Source organism: Megascapheus bottae, chromosome 31 (assembly GCF_031878675.1).
Source record: "Megascapheus bottae isolate mThoBot1 chromosome 31, mThoBot2.hap1, whole genome shotgun sequence".
NCBI lineage: Eukaryota > Metazoa > Chordata > Mammalia > Rodentia > Geomyidae > Megascapheus > Megascapheus bottae.
The window spans coordinates 2,194,873-2,212,135 of NC_143539.1; the positions used below are offsets into that span (position 1 = coordinate 2,194,873).

Sequence of the window (17,263 nt, forward strand, 5' to 3'; positions counted from 1 at the left end):
ACGCTTGTTTTTAGTTTTTATTAAATAAAAGGAACAGAGTGAAGGGGGCTGTTGTCTCCTGGGCTTTGGAGTGCCAGGAGCCTCCCTCCCTCTGCTCAAGGTGCACTGTATGGTGGGCTTGAGGTGTAAGCTGGCGGGGAGGGCAGCTAGGAAAGGTCAGAGGTCGGGACCTGTGACCCATCACCCCTCCTGGAAGACTTGGAGGGTTGGGACCCAATGTGGGATGCATACTGAAGGCTGAGGCCCGGCTGGGGCCCTTCCACCCCAGGAGAGAGGAGGGCAGGCAGGTGAGGTGGGGGCCGGGGTGGCCGGCCCCTTACTCATGGACGTCCCAGATCTCAGAGAGCAGAGGCGGTAGCTTCTTGTCCTGTAGCCGCAGGGCAAAGACTTGCTCGGAGTGGACAGAGCTGAGCGTGCGCAGGCTCACGAGCTTCATCAGCATGCGTGGGAAGCGGAGCTGGTCCTGCGGGCGGGAGGATGGAGGCAGCTGCTGGCCAGGCTGCAGGATGGCCCCCCCTGGCCCAGCACGGCCCCACCCTGGGTCTGCTCACCAGGGGCCCCACCTGTGGCCGCTTGATGCGTGTGTAGGACAGCAGCGCCTCCACGTAGGGCTGTTGGAGCTCCTCCACACGGCGCGGCTCCTGCACGTTGGGCCGGTCGGCTGAGAAGATGTTGATGGCGATAAGCAGAGCGTACTCAGCATCGTCCAGGCCCAGGCGACGCATGGCCCGAGAGAACTCGAATATGGGGTTGATGAACTCCACCTGCAGGCCTGTGGGAGAGAGGCTGTGCTCAGCCTGGCCCTCCCCCTGCAGCCTCCGGAGGGCCATCCCCGCTGAGATGACAGGAATCCTGTCTCTCCTGTCACCTGTGGCATGCAACAAGCAAGCCACAACCCTGCCGATGGGATGGAATGAGGGCTAGGGGGTGTGTGTCACATTCCCCACCCACCCTCCTGGCTCCTGCCCCATCTGGAAGGAAGAGCATAGGCAGAGCCTAGGCCAGAATATGCCTGGCCCTGGCAGACCCCACTGCTCTGAAGGCAAAGCCCAGGCTCACTTCTGAGACCAGCTCACTCATCCATCAAAAAGAATTAAGCCCCTACTGTGTGGCTGGCCCTGGGGTAGAGACTGCTAAGGCAGTCTGCAGGGCTTTGGAGGACAGATGTGAAACATCAGTAAATCCCAGATGAGACCGGGGAGATTCTGGGGAGGTGCCTGGGGGAGGGGATCCTGGGGCTAACTCATCAAGTCACATTTCACACCTGGGAGGGGTGAGGGTGAGGAGGGCTTTTTCTTAATGAGAAATCCCCAAGGCTGGCTGGGGAGGTGGCTTAGTGGCAGAGTACCTGCCTAGTATGCACAAAGCCCTGGGTTCATTTCCTCAGTACCACACACACAGAAAAGGCCAGAAGTGGTGCTGTGGCTCAAGTGGTAGAGTGCTAGCCTTGAGCAAAAGAAGCTCAGGGACAGTGCCCAGCCCTGAGTGCAAGCCCCAGGATTGGCGAAAAAAAAAAAAAAAAGGAACAAAAAGAAAAAAGAAAAGAAAGAAACCCCCCAAGGATGAGTAGGAGGCCTGTGAACACACCACACGCTGAGCCATGCCACCCACTCCCGGGGCCAACTGCACTGCTCTCCGCCTGGATGGCCCTGTGCCGAGGCAGGGACACAGCTTCCCAGTGGGGCATCGGACAGCCTGCCTCCCAGAGACAGAGTGGGGGTGCCACTAATTCCCCCCAGAGGCTCTAGTGTGGCAGAGCTCCCTTGCTGGTACAGCCCTTGTGCAGCAAGCAGGCCACGGGCTGCAACGCAGAGGCCCCGGCAGCCACGGACCTGCGCGGTGGAAGTCGTCCTTGCTGTAGGTGAAGTCCTTCAGGAAGGTGATGCACTCGGTCTCGTGGTTATAGCGCCGGGCCGTCTCCAGCAGCATGATCTGAAGAGGGCCAGGGCGGCCCCTTAGTGGCCAGGCTTCCCTCAGCTCGGCACCATCCCCCGCCCTCTCCCCCTCCCAGGTGGTTCTGTTTAGCCCACTGTCATATTCTGGCACTTAGAACAACGCTATGAGCACAGCTGACACTCTGAGACTGAGCTCAAGTGTCACCGCCTCTCAAAAGCCTCTGGGCACATTCTCTCTCACTTCCAGCCCAATTATTCTCTGCCTCAGCCTCTTTTCCCCTTCTTTCTCTGGCTTACAGGAGGCTCATCCTGTCCTGTCAGGATCTGCTTGTTCCCTGTGGCATGCTGTACCCACAGGGGAAGGTCTGAGCTCCCTTGGGGGAGCCAGGCTCTGCCCCAAGCCACCTCTGTAGTGCCTTGTCCATTTGGGGGAGGGCAGCCCAGCGGTTACCTCGATGGTAGATGCCTTCAGGAGAGCGATCTGGTCCTCACGGCCCAGCTGCAGGAAGCCGGGCACCTGCTTGGCGAAGTCTACAATTTCCTGGACTGAGATGATGGCCAGCTCCGTGAAGTGGGCAAAGCGCTGTTGGCGGGCGTCTCGGGACTGAGGGTCCGCACCTAGGGGCCAGGGCTGAGACACGGGAGACCCGGGTGACTCCGGGGACTCGCCCCTCCCACCCCCTGGAACAGAGCGCCCTCTCAAGAGTCAAGGCAGCACCCCTGGAGGCTGTGGCAAGGACAGTACCGTGACTTTGGGCTGATCCGAGAAGGAGCGTTTGTTGCACTGCAGCTGGGCAGCCACCAACTGCTGGATCATTAGTTCCTGTGCGGCTGTTAACTGGATGCCCTCGCCTTCCCCAGAGCCCTGGCTACCCGCCTCCGACCCGCCAGGCGAGGCCCCAGGCCCAGAGGTTGGGCAGCTGCTGCCTGATGGCTCCACTGGTGGCGGCTGCTGTTGCTGCTGCTGTTTCTGGATCTTCTTCTTCCGTATCTGTTCTTCAGAGAGGACGCCTGTGGGGGACGGTGGTCGCAGTGATCTGGGTCATCTGTGTCCCTGCTTCAGTCACTCGCCAACCCTGCTGATCAAGCCCCCGCCCCAAACCAGACACAGACTTTCCACAGGTCACTCACACTGCTCCCGCATCCCAGCCTCCTTGCACTTGCGCAGTCGGCACAACTGGCACTTGCGCCGCATGAAGGCGTCCATCTGGCAGGTGCCGCTGCCCCGGCAGGCGTAGCGTCCAGCTCCGCCGTGGACCACACTACGTCGGAAGAAGCCCTTACAACCTTCGCAACTGAGTACACTGTAGTGGAAGCCGGAGGCCTTGTCCCCACACACACGGCACAGCTCATGGCCCAGCATCTTCGGGGCTGGGCCCTTCTTCCGCTTGCGCTCGGGCTCCTCCTCTGGCTCTATGATGACTGCAATAGGTGCACAAAGCCCTGAGACAGGGCCGCAGAGACACCAAGGACAGCGCCCAAGGCAAGAGGCAGAAGACAGAGGGTAGGAGAAGGGAGATGGCCGTGCCGATTAGGAGACCCCAGAGAATGAATCAAACCAGTCAGCATCAAGGAGAAATGAAGGAAAGCCAAAATACAGCCCCTCCATCTCCCTTCCCAGAGCCCTTTCTGGAGCCCCACACTGGTTCTCATACCCCTGTCCTTGGGCTCTGTGTCACCCACACTGCAGGCAGAGCCAGCCCCATCAGTGCCTGGGACATCAGGGTCTGGACCCTCTGGCCATGGCTCAGTACCCTCCTGCTTTATAGCAGGTGAAGAGGAGGAGGTGCTGGGCTGAGGGGGGCCATTTCCTGTGACAAAGAGGAAACAGGAGACAACACTGAGTTGATCTTGTCACTGGGAGGTGCTGCGGGCCAGCTGGGGGAAAGGGTAGCTCACCAGGCAGGGGCGTGTCCAGGGAGCTCGTGGTGGGGGAGGACATGGTAGGGTCACGGAGCAGTCTGCAGAATTCAGTGAGATCGAGACACTAGTGGGTGCCAGGTCAGGCTCGTGCAGGTCCTGACAGGGACCTGAACTGTTCTTTAATGCTTCTAAACATTTTTCTTCAACTTTTTTTTTTCTTGCCAGTCCTGGGGCTTGAACTCAGGTCCTGAGCACTGTCCTTGGGTTTTCTCAAGGCTAGAGCTCTACCACTTGAGCCACAGCACCATTTCCAGCTTTTTTTCTATGTATGTGATACCTATGAATGGAACCTGGGTCTTCATGCATGCTAGGCAAGCACTCTACCACTAAGCCAAACTCCCTTCCCTTTTCTTCAACTTACCCCACTCCCGGGCCAACAGGGACCCGCTCCAAACCATTTCAACCATGCCCTCCCTCTTCTGCTCCAGGTCAGCTGTCCTACCCCAGGCCCTGCCCCTCAAGCCCCATCTGCCCACCTTCGCCAAGTAGTAGCCCTATTCTTTTAATCATGCCATCGCCCAGCCCTCCCCCGCACCAAGTTTCCCACTCTCCCTGCCTAGTCTCCCATCTACTGAAGCAGCCCCTCCACCTTTCTGATCTCTCCTCCTTCCGTGTGCTCCTCCCATTTTCTCCCCAGATCCAGCCCATTCCTCCCAGGATCCGCCTCAGCCCTCCCACTACAGGCCTGCCCAGCACTTGCACCCCTCAATCCAAATTCTGACATCTCCTTCCTTGCAGGCCCCCCCTCCCCTCCTCAGGCCCCGCCCCCTCCTCAGGCCCCTCCCCTCCCCAGGCCCCGCCCCCACCTCGCTCCAGGTGCCGCCCCTCTCCGAACACCAGCGGGAGGCGGGGCTCATGGCTGCGCGCCGGGGTCTCGCGGGCGGTCTTTCGCGGGGTCTCCTGCTCCTGATGCCCCGGAAATAGCCAGGGGAGACGGGAGCTACAGGCGGGAGGGAGGGAGGAGAGGAAGGCTGAGCGCGGGGGCGCGGCGGGCCCGCCCGGCCCTCCCGGTCCCTCCCCGTCGGTGCACTTGCCTCGGTCCCGGGGCTCGGCTTCTCCTCCGTACGTCCCGCCACAAGTCACTTCGGGGGACTTGGGGTGTGGCTCGCAGGCAGAGGGCTTGCCTAGAGTGCGCCAAGTCCTGGGTTCGAACCTCAGCCGGGCAAAAGAGAAAAAAAAAAAAAGAAGGAAAAGTAACTTCGCCACTTCTTCCGGCAACCCCGCCGAGCGTCAGTTCCGGAAGGGGCGGGCCGTGCGGCGTGACGGACGTCCGGCCCGCCGCGGCGCTGGCCGGCCCTCCCGGAAGTCGTGGGGCCGCCGGAAGTGGGGCCGGCGGGCCGCGCTGGGGCGGCGCGGCGTCGGCGGGGTTTGTGGCCGGGTGTGAGCCGTGGAGCGGCGGAGGTCCCGTCCTCGTCGGCCGTCCCGGGGCTCCCCTGGGCTCGCGGCCAAGGATTTACTCCAGAAAAGCCTGGGCACTGGCCGCTCTCCTCCCGGCTTTTGGAAGCTGATTTCCGCGTGGGGTCGTTTTCTGCCTTCGCATGTTGCTTTGAGGTTTCAACCTTGTTAAATTGCAAATATGAGGCACGATTTTTTTTTCTGCCCCAGGGATTGAATCTGGAGCCTTGAGCGTGCTGTCAGAATATTGGCGCAGATAGACGAAAATTTGTCCCAAGCCCCCCAGGTGTTTGTGTATGCGCATGCTCTTTATTGGTCGGTTGGTTAAACTGGACCTACCGGATCCCTCTCAGATTAGACAAATGCACCACCACGTAGTCACCGCATGCGTGCGTTTTATTTTTTCCCAAAAGTGAGCACAACTTTATGAGCCCGGTAGCCCAGGCTGGCCTGGAACTCTTGATCCTCCAGCTTCCGTTTTCCTGAGTGCTAGGATTGCAGGTGTGCGCCACCAAGCTGAGCGATCACCAAAAACCATGCCGAGTCCTTGGATGCGCCAATAGACTACATTTCCCAGAGGACGGTGCGGCTAGGCCTGGTCACGTGACTGCGCTCCCGCCAATGGGAATGCGGCAAGAATAACGTCTTCAAAAGGGGTCTGTGTGGAGCGTGGTCAGGAGTTCAAGACCCGAGTTCAGATCCCGGCGGGGGTGGGGTGGGTAGGGGCGGCGCCCCTGGGATGCAGGTGACCTGTGGACAGGAGCCCCGCTCGCCAGCCAGGCGTGGTGGCTCACGCCTGTCATCCGGGCTACTCAGGAGCCTGGGCTCTGCGGATCGCGGTTCAAAGCCAGCCCGGGCACGGAAGTCCTGAGCCTCTTACCGCCTATTCACCCCCAGAAAACCAGCGTGGCGCTGTGGCTCAGGGGTAGGGCGGTGGCCTTGAGCGAAGAGCCCAGGGACAGCGCCCAGGCCCAGAGTTCAAGCCCCACGACCAACCAACAGGAAAAAAAAAGGCTCCCTCTCCGTTTTAATGAAAAGTACACGTAGGGGTTAGGGAGGCTTGGCTGAGTGGGTAGAGCGCCAACCACGGAATGTCAGGTACGGAGCTTGAGTTCTGATGTCAGCCGGAAAAATTAAAGGGAAAACCTTTTTTTATTAATTTTGTTACTGTTTTTTCGATCTAACGCGCGCTGAGGCTCCTGGAGCCACTCAGATGCATTGCCGTGGAGACCCGTCGGGTCTGAACGCACCCGCAGACCAGGACCCGGCGGAAGCCGGGAAGCAGCACGTGGGGCGCTGCGTGCTCCCCGCACCCGGCTGCGCGATCGCCCCGGCGGTGCCCGGCCCACGCCGCCCCCTGGCGTCCATCTCGGGCGGTGCGCGCAGGATTCACCTGCGGGGCCCATTCAGGGTTCGGGCTGTGGGGCGGGCACCGAGTGACGGATGGGGGGGCGATCCCGAGTCCCGGGGGCTCTGCGGGGCTCCCGAATGTCTTTAGGCATAGCTGAGGAGAGGGAGGAGGGCTGACAAAGCCCAGAACCCTTTAGATCCACCCCTGATCACGCTGGACAGAAGGGCTTTGACTACGATATATGCTTTGGGAAAGAAAAAAAAAAGTGTTGTTTGGGTTTTCTAAATTTAAACTGCTTTAAACTCACAGGGGAAAAAGGATTTGTGCTTTTACTATGATGTGTCTATCTATATCTATATGTGACAGAAGACAACTGTAACAAAAAGACACTGGAAGCCAGGCACCGTGGCTCACAACTGTCATCCTAGCTACGCCGGAGGCTGAGATCTGAGGGTCCCAGTTCAAAGCCAGCCTGGGCAGAAAAGCCTGTGAGACTCCACGAGCCAGCCGAGCTCACACACACACACACACACACACACACACACGTCAAGACCTGGCTGGGCTTCATAGCAAGACCTTGTCTAAAAACAACAGAAAACACAGAAAGCAAAACCATCAAGCAACAACAGGAAATCTCAGGACCCTGAGACAGGCAGACAGGCCAGCATGTGAGGCCAGGTGTCTACAGTAGTATTTCCTTTCCCCTCCATATTTTCACAAACCCCAGCCTGCCTGCCTGCTTTCCTTCCTCTTTTTCTTTCTTTCTTTTGGTCTTGTGGTTGAACTCAAGTCCTCCCAACTTGCTAGGGAAAGAATCTACCCCTAAGCCACCTGCATGATCCTTTTGCTTTCTGGGTAGGTTGGGTTTGGTTTGTTTGTTTTTCTGATCTTTGTTTTCTAGATGGGTTCTCTTGGTGACTTTTCCCCAGCCTGGCCTCAAACAGTGATCCCCCCCCCCCTTGCTCTGCCTCCCAAGTAGTTCACATGGCAGTCTGGTACCACCTCACCTGGCCAACCTCTCCCTTTGAAAAGGCCCAAGAAAACACTTGTGGTTAATGAGTCTCAGAAAACTGAAGTGAAACTTCAAAGTAAAATTGGGAGAGGCTCCTTCAGTAGAGGCTCAAAGAAGGGGGGGAGGTTGTTTGAGGAGGTCCCACCCCTGCCCCTAAATTAAGAGGAAAGTGAAGTGACCAGCCAGGAAATGGGCTTATGGATCCTGGCTATCCATTAAAAGTCCTAAGCACAAATCTGCAAACACCATTCTCTCAGAGGTTCCAGTCACCTCTGAAACCCACTGGTGAGGTGCAAAGAGAACAGAGCCTCATCGAGGGGTAAAGAAGGGAAGCCATTAAGCAGAAGTCACTCTCAGACCCCCAGAGATGTCAGCATCGGTGCTGCCGCCACTGCTGCTGCTGCTACTGAACTTGGATCCCACACAGGCCTCGATGATCCGGTATGGTCCCCCCTCCCTCCAAAATAGCTAAGGCCAAGCTTTCCCACAGAGGTCTGGGCATGATGGCACCTACCTGTAATCCTGGCCACTGGATTATAGACAACTTTGAACTGGCAAGATCTTGAGTTCAAGCCTAGCTAGGGCAAAGGAAGCAAGAACCTGTCTCAAGGGTTGGGAGTTTGGCCTAGTGATAGAGTGCTTACCTAGCATGCACGAAGCCCTGGGTTTGATTTGTTGGCACCACATACACAGGAAAAGCTGAAAGTGGTGCTGTGGCTCAAGTGGTAGAGCACTAGCCTCGAGAAAGCTTAAAGACAGTGCCCATGGCCTGAGTTCAAGCCCCAGGACTGGGGGAAAAAGAAAAAGAGCCTGTCATTTTTTTTTTAAGGAAGTTAAGTGGTCACAGTGGCTCACATTTGCCATCCTATCTACTCTGGGGGTTGGCAGGGTAAATTTTGGAGAGGAGGCAAGCTCAGAGCAAACGTTACCTAAATCCCATCTTAACTGCCAACGCTTTTGCCGGCCAACACCCCAGATCCTATTCTTTAAAATGACAGTAAACAGCTCTCACCATAGCTCCTGCTTGAAATCCCAGCTACTCAGGAGGCTAAGATATGAGGATCACAGTTTGAAACCAGCCAGGGCAGGAAGTTTGTGGGACTCTTACCTCCAATTAACCACCAGAAAGCCGGAAATAGAGCTGTGGCTCAAACTTGTACTAACCTTGAGCAGAAAAGCTCAGGGTCAGTCCTCAGGCCCTGAGTTCAAGCCCAACAACAACAAGAAGAAGACAGTCAAAAGAACTAGGGACATGGATCAGCTGGTAAAGCAACTGCCTACCATGCTGGGTTCAATCCCAATAACCACTACTGTGGCTTTGCCCTCCCAGTCTCTCCCCTCCTCTTCCTCATTTTCCAGCTCTTGAATGGAAGGGGGGAGCGGACCTTACTGGTAAACTTGTAACCCAGAGTAGGGAAGGGCACCAATCGAATCCACAGGGCAGGAATAAAAATCTCCTGGCACAAGCCGTTTGCTAATCTGCCTTTTGAACCCAACCCACTGCGGCCATTTCCACAACATTTCAAAGAACAGCGAGTCTCAGAATGTTCTCCCAGGACCCAGAGCACCTGTCAGCCACCTGAGCTGGCCCCGTTCCACCCCTGCCCACCAGGAAGCTTAGAGGTCTGAGTTTGCACAGCTCTCTCTGGACCAGAGTTGGCAAACACTCAGCTCAAGAGTCTTGGCCAGCCTGCCCCTTCATTTGCATTCCCTTGTGGCCTGCCTGCTCCTGAGGGGACCCTTATCCTAGTTTATCACCAATGTGGAGCCGCCTGAGTCTTCACAAGAAGACTGGGTGTGTACCCAGACTCAGCTTCAGGCTCAGGTGGTTTTATTTATTGTTCTGGGTCTTGAACTCAGGGCCTGGGCATCGTCCCTGAGTTTCTTTTGCTCAAGTCTAGCACTCTACCACTTGAGCCACAGCATCACTTTGGGCTTTTTCTGCGAATGTGGTACTGAGGAAGCAAGCCCAGGGCTTTGTGCATGCAAGGAAAGCACTCTAATACTAAGCCACATTTCTAACCCTGTCCCTTAGCTTTTGTATTCATTATTCTACCACCTGAGCCACACCAGATTTTTTTTTCACAGACATAATATGAATATATATTATATAATCTTCATGAACTTATCTTGTTCGTGTTTGAAGACTACTTATTAGGAATACTGACACTTTGACATATAAACTTGTAATTATGTCTTAGTTTTGTGTGTGTGTGTTTTATTTATAGGTAGGTGTGTATGTGTGTAGGGTGTAGAGATGCTCAAAACCTTCATGTTTCACTCGTTGTCATTTTTCTCTTGTAAAAGCTTCCTTCCTCTCTGAGTTATCAACGCATTTTCCTGGCTCCCAGAGATCCTATGACTTCAGAATCTTTATGCTGTGTCTCCGGGTGTCAAGTGGGGAACAGCCCCTTGACAATCTTACTGCTTCTCGGGGTGGGGTGGGGGGAAAGGAGCTCCACCATGAGGGGCAGAGCTTAGAAGGTTCTGCAACCTGGAGCTATTGCCAGGACTGGGCTGGGAAGCACGCAGGTTTCTTGGGAATGGCTTAGGGGGAGGGATTTGGTATGGGGGGTTGCTCCTCGAAATCCTGGGGTTTGCTGCCTTCGGCATAAAATGGAAGGTGGTTCAGCGGCCTTCCTGGCTAGGGCAGCCGCGGGGAAGGGCAGGGCACAGATGTCTGCCCTGCCATCTCATCCTGCTGGGGGCCCTCTTCGGAACGCTGGTCCTCACCCTCAGCTTGCTCTTTCCTTCCAGGGTCCCTCTTCGCCGAGTCCCCCCTGGACCCAGAACTCTGAGCCCACCGAGAGCCTGGGGCGGGGCAGCAGCGGCCCTGGGGCTGGGGGGCCGGAACCCTGGTGACAAGCCCACCTTTGTGCCTCTCTCCAACTACATGAACGTGAGCCACAGCCCCGCAGCCTCCCCATCCCGGGCCAAACTTGCCCTTCACTCCGCATCCCCTTGTGCCACAGGCCCAGTACTTCGGGGAGATCGGGCTGGGGACGCCCCCACAAAACTTCTCTGTGGTCTTCGACACCGGCTCCTCCAACCTCTGGGTCCCGTCCAGGACCTGCTCCTTCCTCAGTCTGCCCTGCTGTGAGCCGGGGGCGCGAGGCCGACGGGGGCACGGTGGGGGGCTGGCCAGGCGCGGTCGGAGGGCTGGAGGCCTGGGGAGCCTCCAGTCCCCGCGACACCCACCGGATCTGATTTAGGGTTCCATCGCCGATTTGATGCCAGAGCCTCCAGCTCCTTCCGGCCCAATGGGACCAAGTTTGCCATTCAGTACGGGACGGGCAGGCTGGACGGGATCCTGAGCGAGGACAAGCTGACCGTGCGTGCCTGCAGCTCCGACCCAGGGCGACCTCCTGGGTCGGAAGCACAGGGGGCGGGGCTTCCGGCAAAGGGGCGGGGATTCAGGACGGTGGGCGGAGCCAGCCGAGTGGGCACCGCTGGCGTGGGTGGAGCTTCCGGGGCGGGGCCAACAAGAAGGCGGGCTTCCGTGGTGGGGGCGGGGCTTCGCCCGCGGCCCGGAATTTTCCTCGGCGGTGAGGCTTGGTTGCCTCCACGTCCAGACCTGTCTTTCTCGATTTATTTCGGGGCTTCTCAGGAAAATGTGGGTATCGTTCTCCCAGCAGTCATTGCGGGTCCCCCTCTTGTCCTCCCCTAGATTGGGGGGATCGCAGGCGCATCGGTGACTTTCGGAGAGGCTCTGTGGCAACCCAGCATCATCTTCACTTTCGGCCACTTTGATGGGATACTGGGCCTCGGTTTCCCCAGTCTGGCGGTGGGAGGCGTTCAACCCCCGCTGGACGCTCTGGTGGAGCAAGGGCTGCTGAAAAGGCCGGTCTTCTCCTTTTACCTCCACAGGTACTGGGGAGGGGCTCCCTCACGGGACCCCCTACAGGGGGTCTCACCTCCAGTCAGGAAACCTGTCCACATCCAGTCCAGAATCCACTTACCCAAGACAAATACCCCTGATCTCCTTAGGAGGTCCCGAGGGCTGCCTGACAACGAAGCTGCCACCATTCAAAGTCAGACAGGAAAACATGCGGTCCAGTCCTCCCCTTAGAAACCTTGAGCGGGGCTCAGGTGGCTCACACCTGTAATCCTAGCTATTCAGGAATCCGAGAATCATCTCTGAAGTGAGCCCAGGCAGGAAAATCAAGAGACTTTTTCATTTTCTTTTCTTTTTTTTGTCGGTCATGGGACTTGTACTCTGGGCCTGGGCACTGTCTCTGAGCTCTTCAGATCAAGGCTACCGCCCTAGCCCTTGAGCCACAGCCCCCTTCCAGCCAAGAGACTCTTATCTACAATAAGCTACTCAGAAGAAGCTGGAAGTGCTGCTGTGGCTCAAGTGGCAGAACGGCAGCCTTCAGTGCAAAAGCTAAGAGACAGCGCCCAGACCCTGGATTCAAGCCCTAGGTCCAGCACAAAGAAGAAAAGGATGAGGAAGTGGGGAGATCGATTTCTCTTCCTTCCATTCTTCCTTCCAGGTTCATCTGGGCCCAGAACTACCCCACTACCCACCTAAGGCCCAGAAAAACCAGTAGGCATGACGTCCAATCCCTGGGCCCTCTTGGGATGGACCAGAGAAATGCTGGCACCATCCGAAGTATCCTGTCCTTTCAGGGACCCCGAAGGGGCAGATGGAGGAGAGCTGGTCCTGGGGGGCTCAGACCCTGATCACTACATTCCACCCCTCATCTTCATGCCTATCACAAGCCCCACCTACTGGCAGATCCGCATGCAGCGGTGAGCACCTCTGCCTATTACTGTGGAGCTGGGAAGCTGGAGTTCTGGGACCCTGCCTCTAACCCACGCGTGCCCCTCTTCCTCACAGTCTGAAAGTGGGCACAGGGCTGACTTTGTGTGCCCAGGGCTGTGCTGCCATCCTGGACACAGGAACGTCCCTCATCACGGGACCCAGTGAGGAGATCTACGCGCTGCATGCAGCCATTGGGGGATTTCCTCTCTTGGCAGGGCAGGTTAGGAGCAGCTGTGGTGGGCATGGGCTGCGAGAAGTTGATGGCAGACTCGGGATAGGATGTAGGGGTTTGAGGATAGACAGCAAATAGCTGGTGGGTGTCTGATGGGAGGAGGATCTGTGAGTGTTGGGGCTTGAAGAAAGCAATGGGAAACAAGGATTGGTGCTGAGTGACTCAGGAGAGCTCATGGGAGAGGGTTGGTTAAGAATGCAGGTGCCAGCGGCTGGAAGAGTGGCCTAATGGTAGAGTGCTTGCCTAGCATGCACAAAGCCCTGAGTCTGATTCCTCAGTACCACAGACATACACAAAAAAGCTGGAAATGGTGCTGTGGCTCCAATGGTAGACTGCTAGCTATGAGAAATTTCAGGGACAGTGCTCAGGCCCTGAGTTCAAACCCTAGTACTGGGGGAAAAAAATGCAGGTTCCAGTAATTCTAGTTATTTAGGAGGCTGAGATCTGAGGTTCATGATCTGAAGCCAGCCCAGGGAGGGCTTCTTCAATGAACCAGCTAAGAGCCAGAAGAGAAGATATGGTAGAGCTCCAGACTTGAGCAAAACAGCTAAGCAGGAGCACAAAGTTAGCTAGGCGCAGTGACTCACGCCTGTCATCCTAGCTACTCAGGAGGCTGAGATCTGAGGATGGAGGTTCAAAGCCAGCCCAGGCACTAAAGTCCAAGAGACTCTTATCTCCAATTAACCACCAGAAAACCAGAAGTGGCACTGTGGCTCAAGGGGTAGGGCAGTAGCCTTGAGCTGAAGAGCTCAGGGACAGCACCCAGGCCCAGAGTTCAAGCCCCAGGACTGACAAAAACAAAAACAAAATCCTTGTGCTTTTGTTGTTTTCTTTTTTTTTTTTCTTTTGGTCAGTCGTGGGGCTTGAACTTGGCCTGGGCACTGTCTCTGAGCTCTTCAGCCCAAGGCTACCTACCCCTGGGCCCAAGCCCCACTTCCCGTTTTCTAGAGGTTAATTGGAGATAAGAGTCTCAGGTCCTTTTATGCCCAGGCTGGCTTTGAACCTTGATCCTGAGCCTCCTCAGTAGCTAGGATTACAGGTGTGAGCAACTAGGCTGCTTGGAAAAAAGCACAAGGACTTGAGTTCAACCCCAGGCTGGCACTCACACACACATACACACTAATAGTAAGGGCTGGGAGTGTGATTTTGTGGTTGAATGCTTGCCCAGTTTGCATGAAGGCCTGGGTTCAATTCCTCAGTACCACATACACAGAAAAAGCCAGAAGTCCTGGGGCTTGAATTCAGGGCCTGGGCAGTGTGCCTGAGCTTTTTGTTCAAGGCTAGTACTCTACCACTTGAGCTACAGCAGCACCACTTCCGGATTTTTCTATGTATGTGGTACCGAGGTATAGAACCCCGGTCTTTGTGCATTCCAGGCAAGCACTCTACCACCAGGCCAAGTCCCAGCCCCCAAAATAAACATTTTTGTTAAAAGTTCCTTAGGAAAAGAATGTGGTTTCAATAGATGGCAAGCAGGGTTTGAATTTATTACTGAAGACTAAATGAGAGCTGCTTAAGAGAAAAGTCTCAGATATTCCCCTAGGGCTTTGAGGAGCCCCAGAGGAGCTGGAACAGAGCAGGAACCTCCCTCCTTCACGGCTTCCTCTTCTCCCCTAGTACCTCATTCACTGCTCCAGGGTCCCAAAGCTCCCCCCAGTCTCCTTCCTCCTTGGTAGCACCTGGTTTAACCTCACGGCCCAGGACTATGTCATCCAGGTAGGTGGCTTCCTTGACGCCCGGGCTTGGAGGCTGCAGCTGGGAGGGAACCTCCCCAAGGCCGGGCTAGCGCTGGGGAGCAGACACTTTTGGGGCGGAGGGAGAGGAGGCAGGTCCTGTTCCAGAGCCCGGGCTGGTTTCCACCTCTCCACGCCTCCGGTGCGGGGCTCCGGGCGGGATCCACCACGCCCGGCCTGGAAGCCTCTCCGCTGTGGCACCAGCGTCGCTGAGCAGCCTTGTCTCATCACCTTGCAGATTTCTCAGGGTGGCTTCCGCCTCTGCTTGTCTGGCTTCCAGGCCTTGGACGTGCCTCCGCCTGCAGGTCCCTTCTGGATCCTCGGCGACGTCTTCCTGGGGACCTACCTGGCCGTCTTCGACCGCGGGGACGCGAAGGCGGCAGCCCGCGTGGGCCTGGCGCGCGCGCGGCCTCGGCTGGCGCGGCCTCGCCTGGCGCAGCGCGGAGGCGGGAATGCGCACGCGTAGTTTCTCCGGCGAGCGCCCAGGCTAAGCGCATGCGCGCCGGGTTGCAGCTGCTCAGTAAATAGCTACTATTTTCATTGAACGAACCTCCTGGATTGCATCTTGTAAGCTCGTGTTTCTTGGAGAGAAAAATTAGTATCCAGATCCGAGAGCTGAAGAAGAGAGGGGGAAGGGCATCACCCCCGCTCTATTCTGAAAGGCTCGCGCTGGGGAAGGGTTCTTACTACTAATCCCATGAAGCCCCTGGCCTTCCCAGCCCCTAGTTAAAGGTGCCCGCACCGCGGAGCATCACGGGTAGTGTAGTCCACACTATGTTCCCGTTCCAGCGGGGGCGGGTGCAGCCAAAACAAGCGTTGGAGGCGACAGGTCGCGACAACAGCGACAGGTGGCAGTGTGTGTGTGGGGGGGGGGGGACTTTCCTGGAAGCGGTAAAAGATTCCCGAACCTTGTGCTAAGAAAATGGTTTCCATTTTTGTGGACTCTCTCTGCTCTCCCCGTGGGATTTTAGGACCCTTGGGTCCTCCATCAAGGCGGAGCTTGAACCCCCCCCCCGGGTTGGGGGGAGCGATGCTGCCCTTCCTCCGGCGATGATGTCACTCACCCCTCCGCAATCTCTTGCAGCCTAGAGCTGCCAAGGCTGGGTCACCCCTCCCCCCATCGCAAGACTGGAATCCCCCCATCCCTGCCTCGCCTGGACCTGGAGTGAGTATGGGGGAGGGAGCTGAGGCTCAGGACCGTGGGTGGTAAGGCATCCCAAATCCTAGTTTGGGGGGGCTGGGACTCAAAGACTACATTTGAAAGATCCCCCTATATTCTGAGCTCTGGGGGCCAAGATATTGGAGGTGGTCCCAGGGAGAGGACCAAGCATCTTAGGCAGAGTCCCCATATTTTCGTAATGAAACTCCCTTTTTGGCTTAGAACTGGTGGGCATGGGGTGGAGGAAGGCTAGCCCTTGTCCTCCCCTCCCCTCCCGGGGCACTGGGAAAGGAGGAAAGGAGAGGAGTGTAGAGGACTGTGGGTGCCGGTGTTTGGAGCTCTCAGGAATTTAGTGTCTGAGTGTCGGGGGGAAGGATGCATTGGGGAAGGGAAGGAGCTGAAGAAGTGGGCAGGCATTTGGACTCTTCTCCCAGTGTCTTGTCAAATAAGGAGTCTGTTCCCCCCTCCCCACGCCCGGGTACCTGAGTATAGCTTGGGTGTCCTGTATTCTGATCGCCAGCTTCTCCCCCAAACTTCCTTGTTTTTGAATGGATAGATGGAAGATACAGGCTCGCAAACCCTCTTGCCACATACCCTGTCCAGGCGATGGTATCCACAGTCCTCAGGGCGAGGCGTCAGCACCATCCTTTACCCCGTGCCTGATGCTTCTTTGTCTCTCCAGGCCTCAATCCGTGTCTCACCCAGGCTCACCCCTTTCCAGCTCCCTCTCTACACCAGCCCCCACCTTCTCCCACACCTTCTGACCTCTGCCAAAAATGCTGATTTGGTAACTGGATCCTGGGCTTGGCTGCTGTCAAAAGCAGAAAGTAGGGGCAGGGGGTGGGGAAGAAGACCTAGGTCCTTACTCAGCCCCTACTTGTTTCCGGCTTCAGTCCACCCCAGTCCATTGGCCCTAGAGCCTTACTCAGCCTCCTGTTCTCACCTCAGGATTCATTACTTCTTTCGGGGAGGGGGAACACCAGAATTTGGGGTTGAGAGAGGCAGAAAGTGTCAAATTCTCTTCTCTGCATTGGTGGGTCCTAGCAGAGACTTGGGGGCTGCCTGGGGATTGGGTCTACTTTTGGGGACAGTGGAAGAGCCCAGGATCTGGGCGGTGAGGGAGCTACCTCCTGGGCCTGAAGGATAGACCTCACTTCTGCAGCTCTCTGCAGTGACGCAGCCTCCAGTCCTGCCAGGATGGGGGGGACAGAGACTCAGGAGAGGGGAACCTCAGGGGGGAAAATGCTTAGAGGCATGGGACACGGGGAGAGAAGTCCAAGAGAGGACAGATATGGAAAGAATAAGAAAAGGAGAAAGCGAGTGCGCAGAAATACCTATGAAAAGGGAAACAGAGACGAGAAAAAGACAGACGGACCCACGGAGCGGGGAACAGAGATCTCTGGAGAGAGGAGGAAAGACCCGGGTACACAGAGGCAAACCGCTTCCAGTGGGGCAGAGACTAGGAGAAAGGGACTGGGGGAGGCGCGTAGAGCCATGGCTGCGGGGAGGGAAGCGGGTCCAGGACCTGAAGGACAGCGGCAGATTGAGACACCCAGAGGGAGAAGGAGCCGAGCCAGAAACTCAAAGAGGGGGGACCAAGGAGACGGGACAAAACGGGGGGGAGACGCAGAAACCGGAGCGGGTACGGGGTGGGCAGAGCCACGGAAAGCGGCCGCCGCACCTGCAGAGGGGGGCGGCAGACCAGGTGGGGCGGGGCGGGGCGGGGCGGGAGGGAGCCCGCAGCCCCCTCACCCGCCCCCTTCGCTCCCACAGGCGCCGCCCCCACCGCAGCCCGGGC

At 57.1% G+C, this 17,263-nt stretch overlaps 2 protein-coding genes and 1 long non-coding RNA gene across 5 annotated transcripts; 1 reads left to right on the forward strand and 2 right to left on the reverse strand.

Moving 5' to 3' along the window:
• Positions 1-5,075, reverse strand: Nr1h2 (nuclear receptor subfamily 1 group H member 2). Its single transcript, XM_090322084.1, has 10 exons — positions 4,853-5,075; positions 4,625-4,758; positions 3,795-3,856; positions 3,551-3,706; positions 3,027-3,317; positions 2,641-2,906; positions 2,347-2,526; positions 1,833-1,932; positions 564-772; positions 1-463 (listed from the first exon to the last, which is right to left on the reverse strand). Exons 3-10 carry the CDS (start codon positions 3,835-3,837, stop codon positions 317-319), a joined length of 1,392 nt encoding a protein of 463 aa, XP_090178210.1. The 5' UTR covers positions 3,838-3,856; positions 4,625-4,758; positions 4,853-5,075; the 3' UTR covers positions 1-316.
• Positions 5,076-7,776: 2,701 nt separating this feature from the next.
• On the forward strand, positions 7,777-14,851 carry Napsa (napsin A aspartic peptidase). 3 transcript variants are annotated; one of them, XM_090322559.1, is made up of 9 exons: positions 7,777-8,017; positions 10,334-10,475; positions 10,549-10,672; positions 10,789-10,907; positions 11,244-11,443; positions 12,206-12,328; positions 12,417-12,561; positions 14,191-14,289; positions 14,545-14,851. In XM_090322559.1, exons 1-9 carry the CDS (start codon positions 7,944-7,946, stop codon positions 14,770-14,772), a joined length of 1,254 nt encoding a protein of 417 aa, XP_090178685.1. In that variant the 5' UTR covers positions 7,777-7,943; the 3' UTR covers positions 14,773-14,851. The 3 variants fall into 3 exon arrangements, with proteins under 3 accessions (XP_090178685.1, XP_090178686.1, XP_090178684.1); XM_090322560.1 differs by having other exon boundaries at positions 14,587-14,851; XM_090322558.1 differs by having other exon boundaries at positions 14,191-14,851.
• On the reverse strand, positions 14,036-17,067 carry LOC150043504 (uncharacterized). Its single transcript, XR_016533416.1, has 2 exons — positions 16,060-17,067; positions 14,036-14,921 (listed from the first exon to the last, which is right to left on the reverse strand). It is a non-coding gene; the product is annotated as an uncharacterized LOC150043504 (long non-coding RNA).
• Positions 17,068-17,263: the final 196 nt, after the last annotated feature.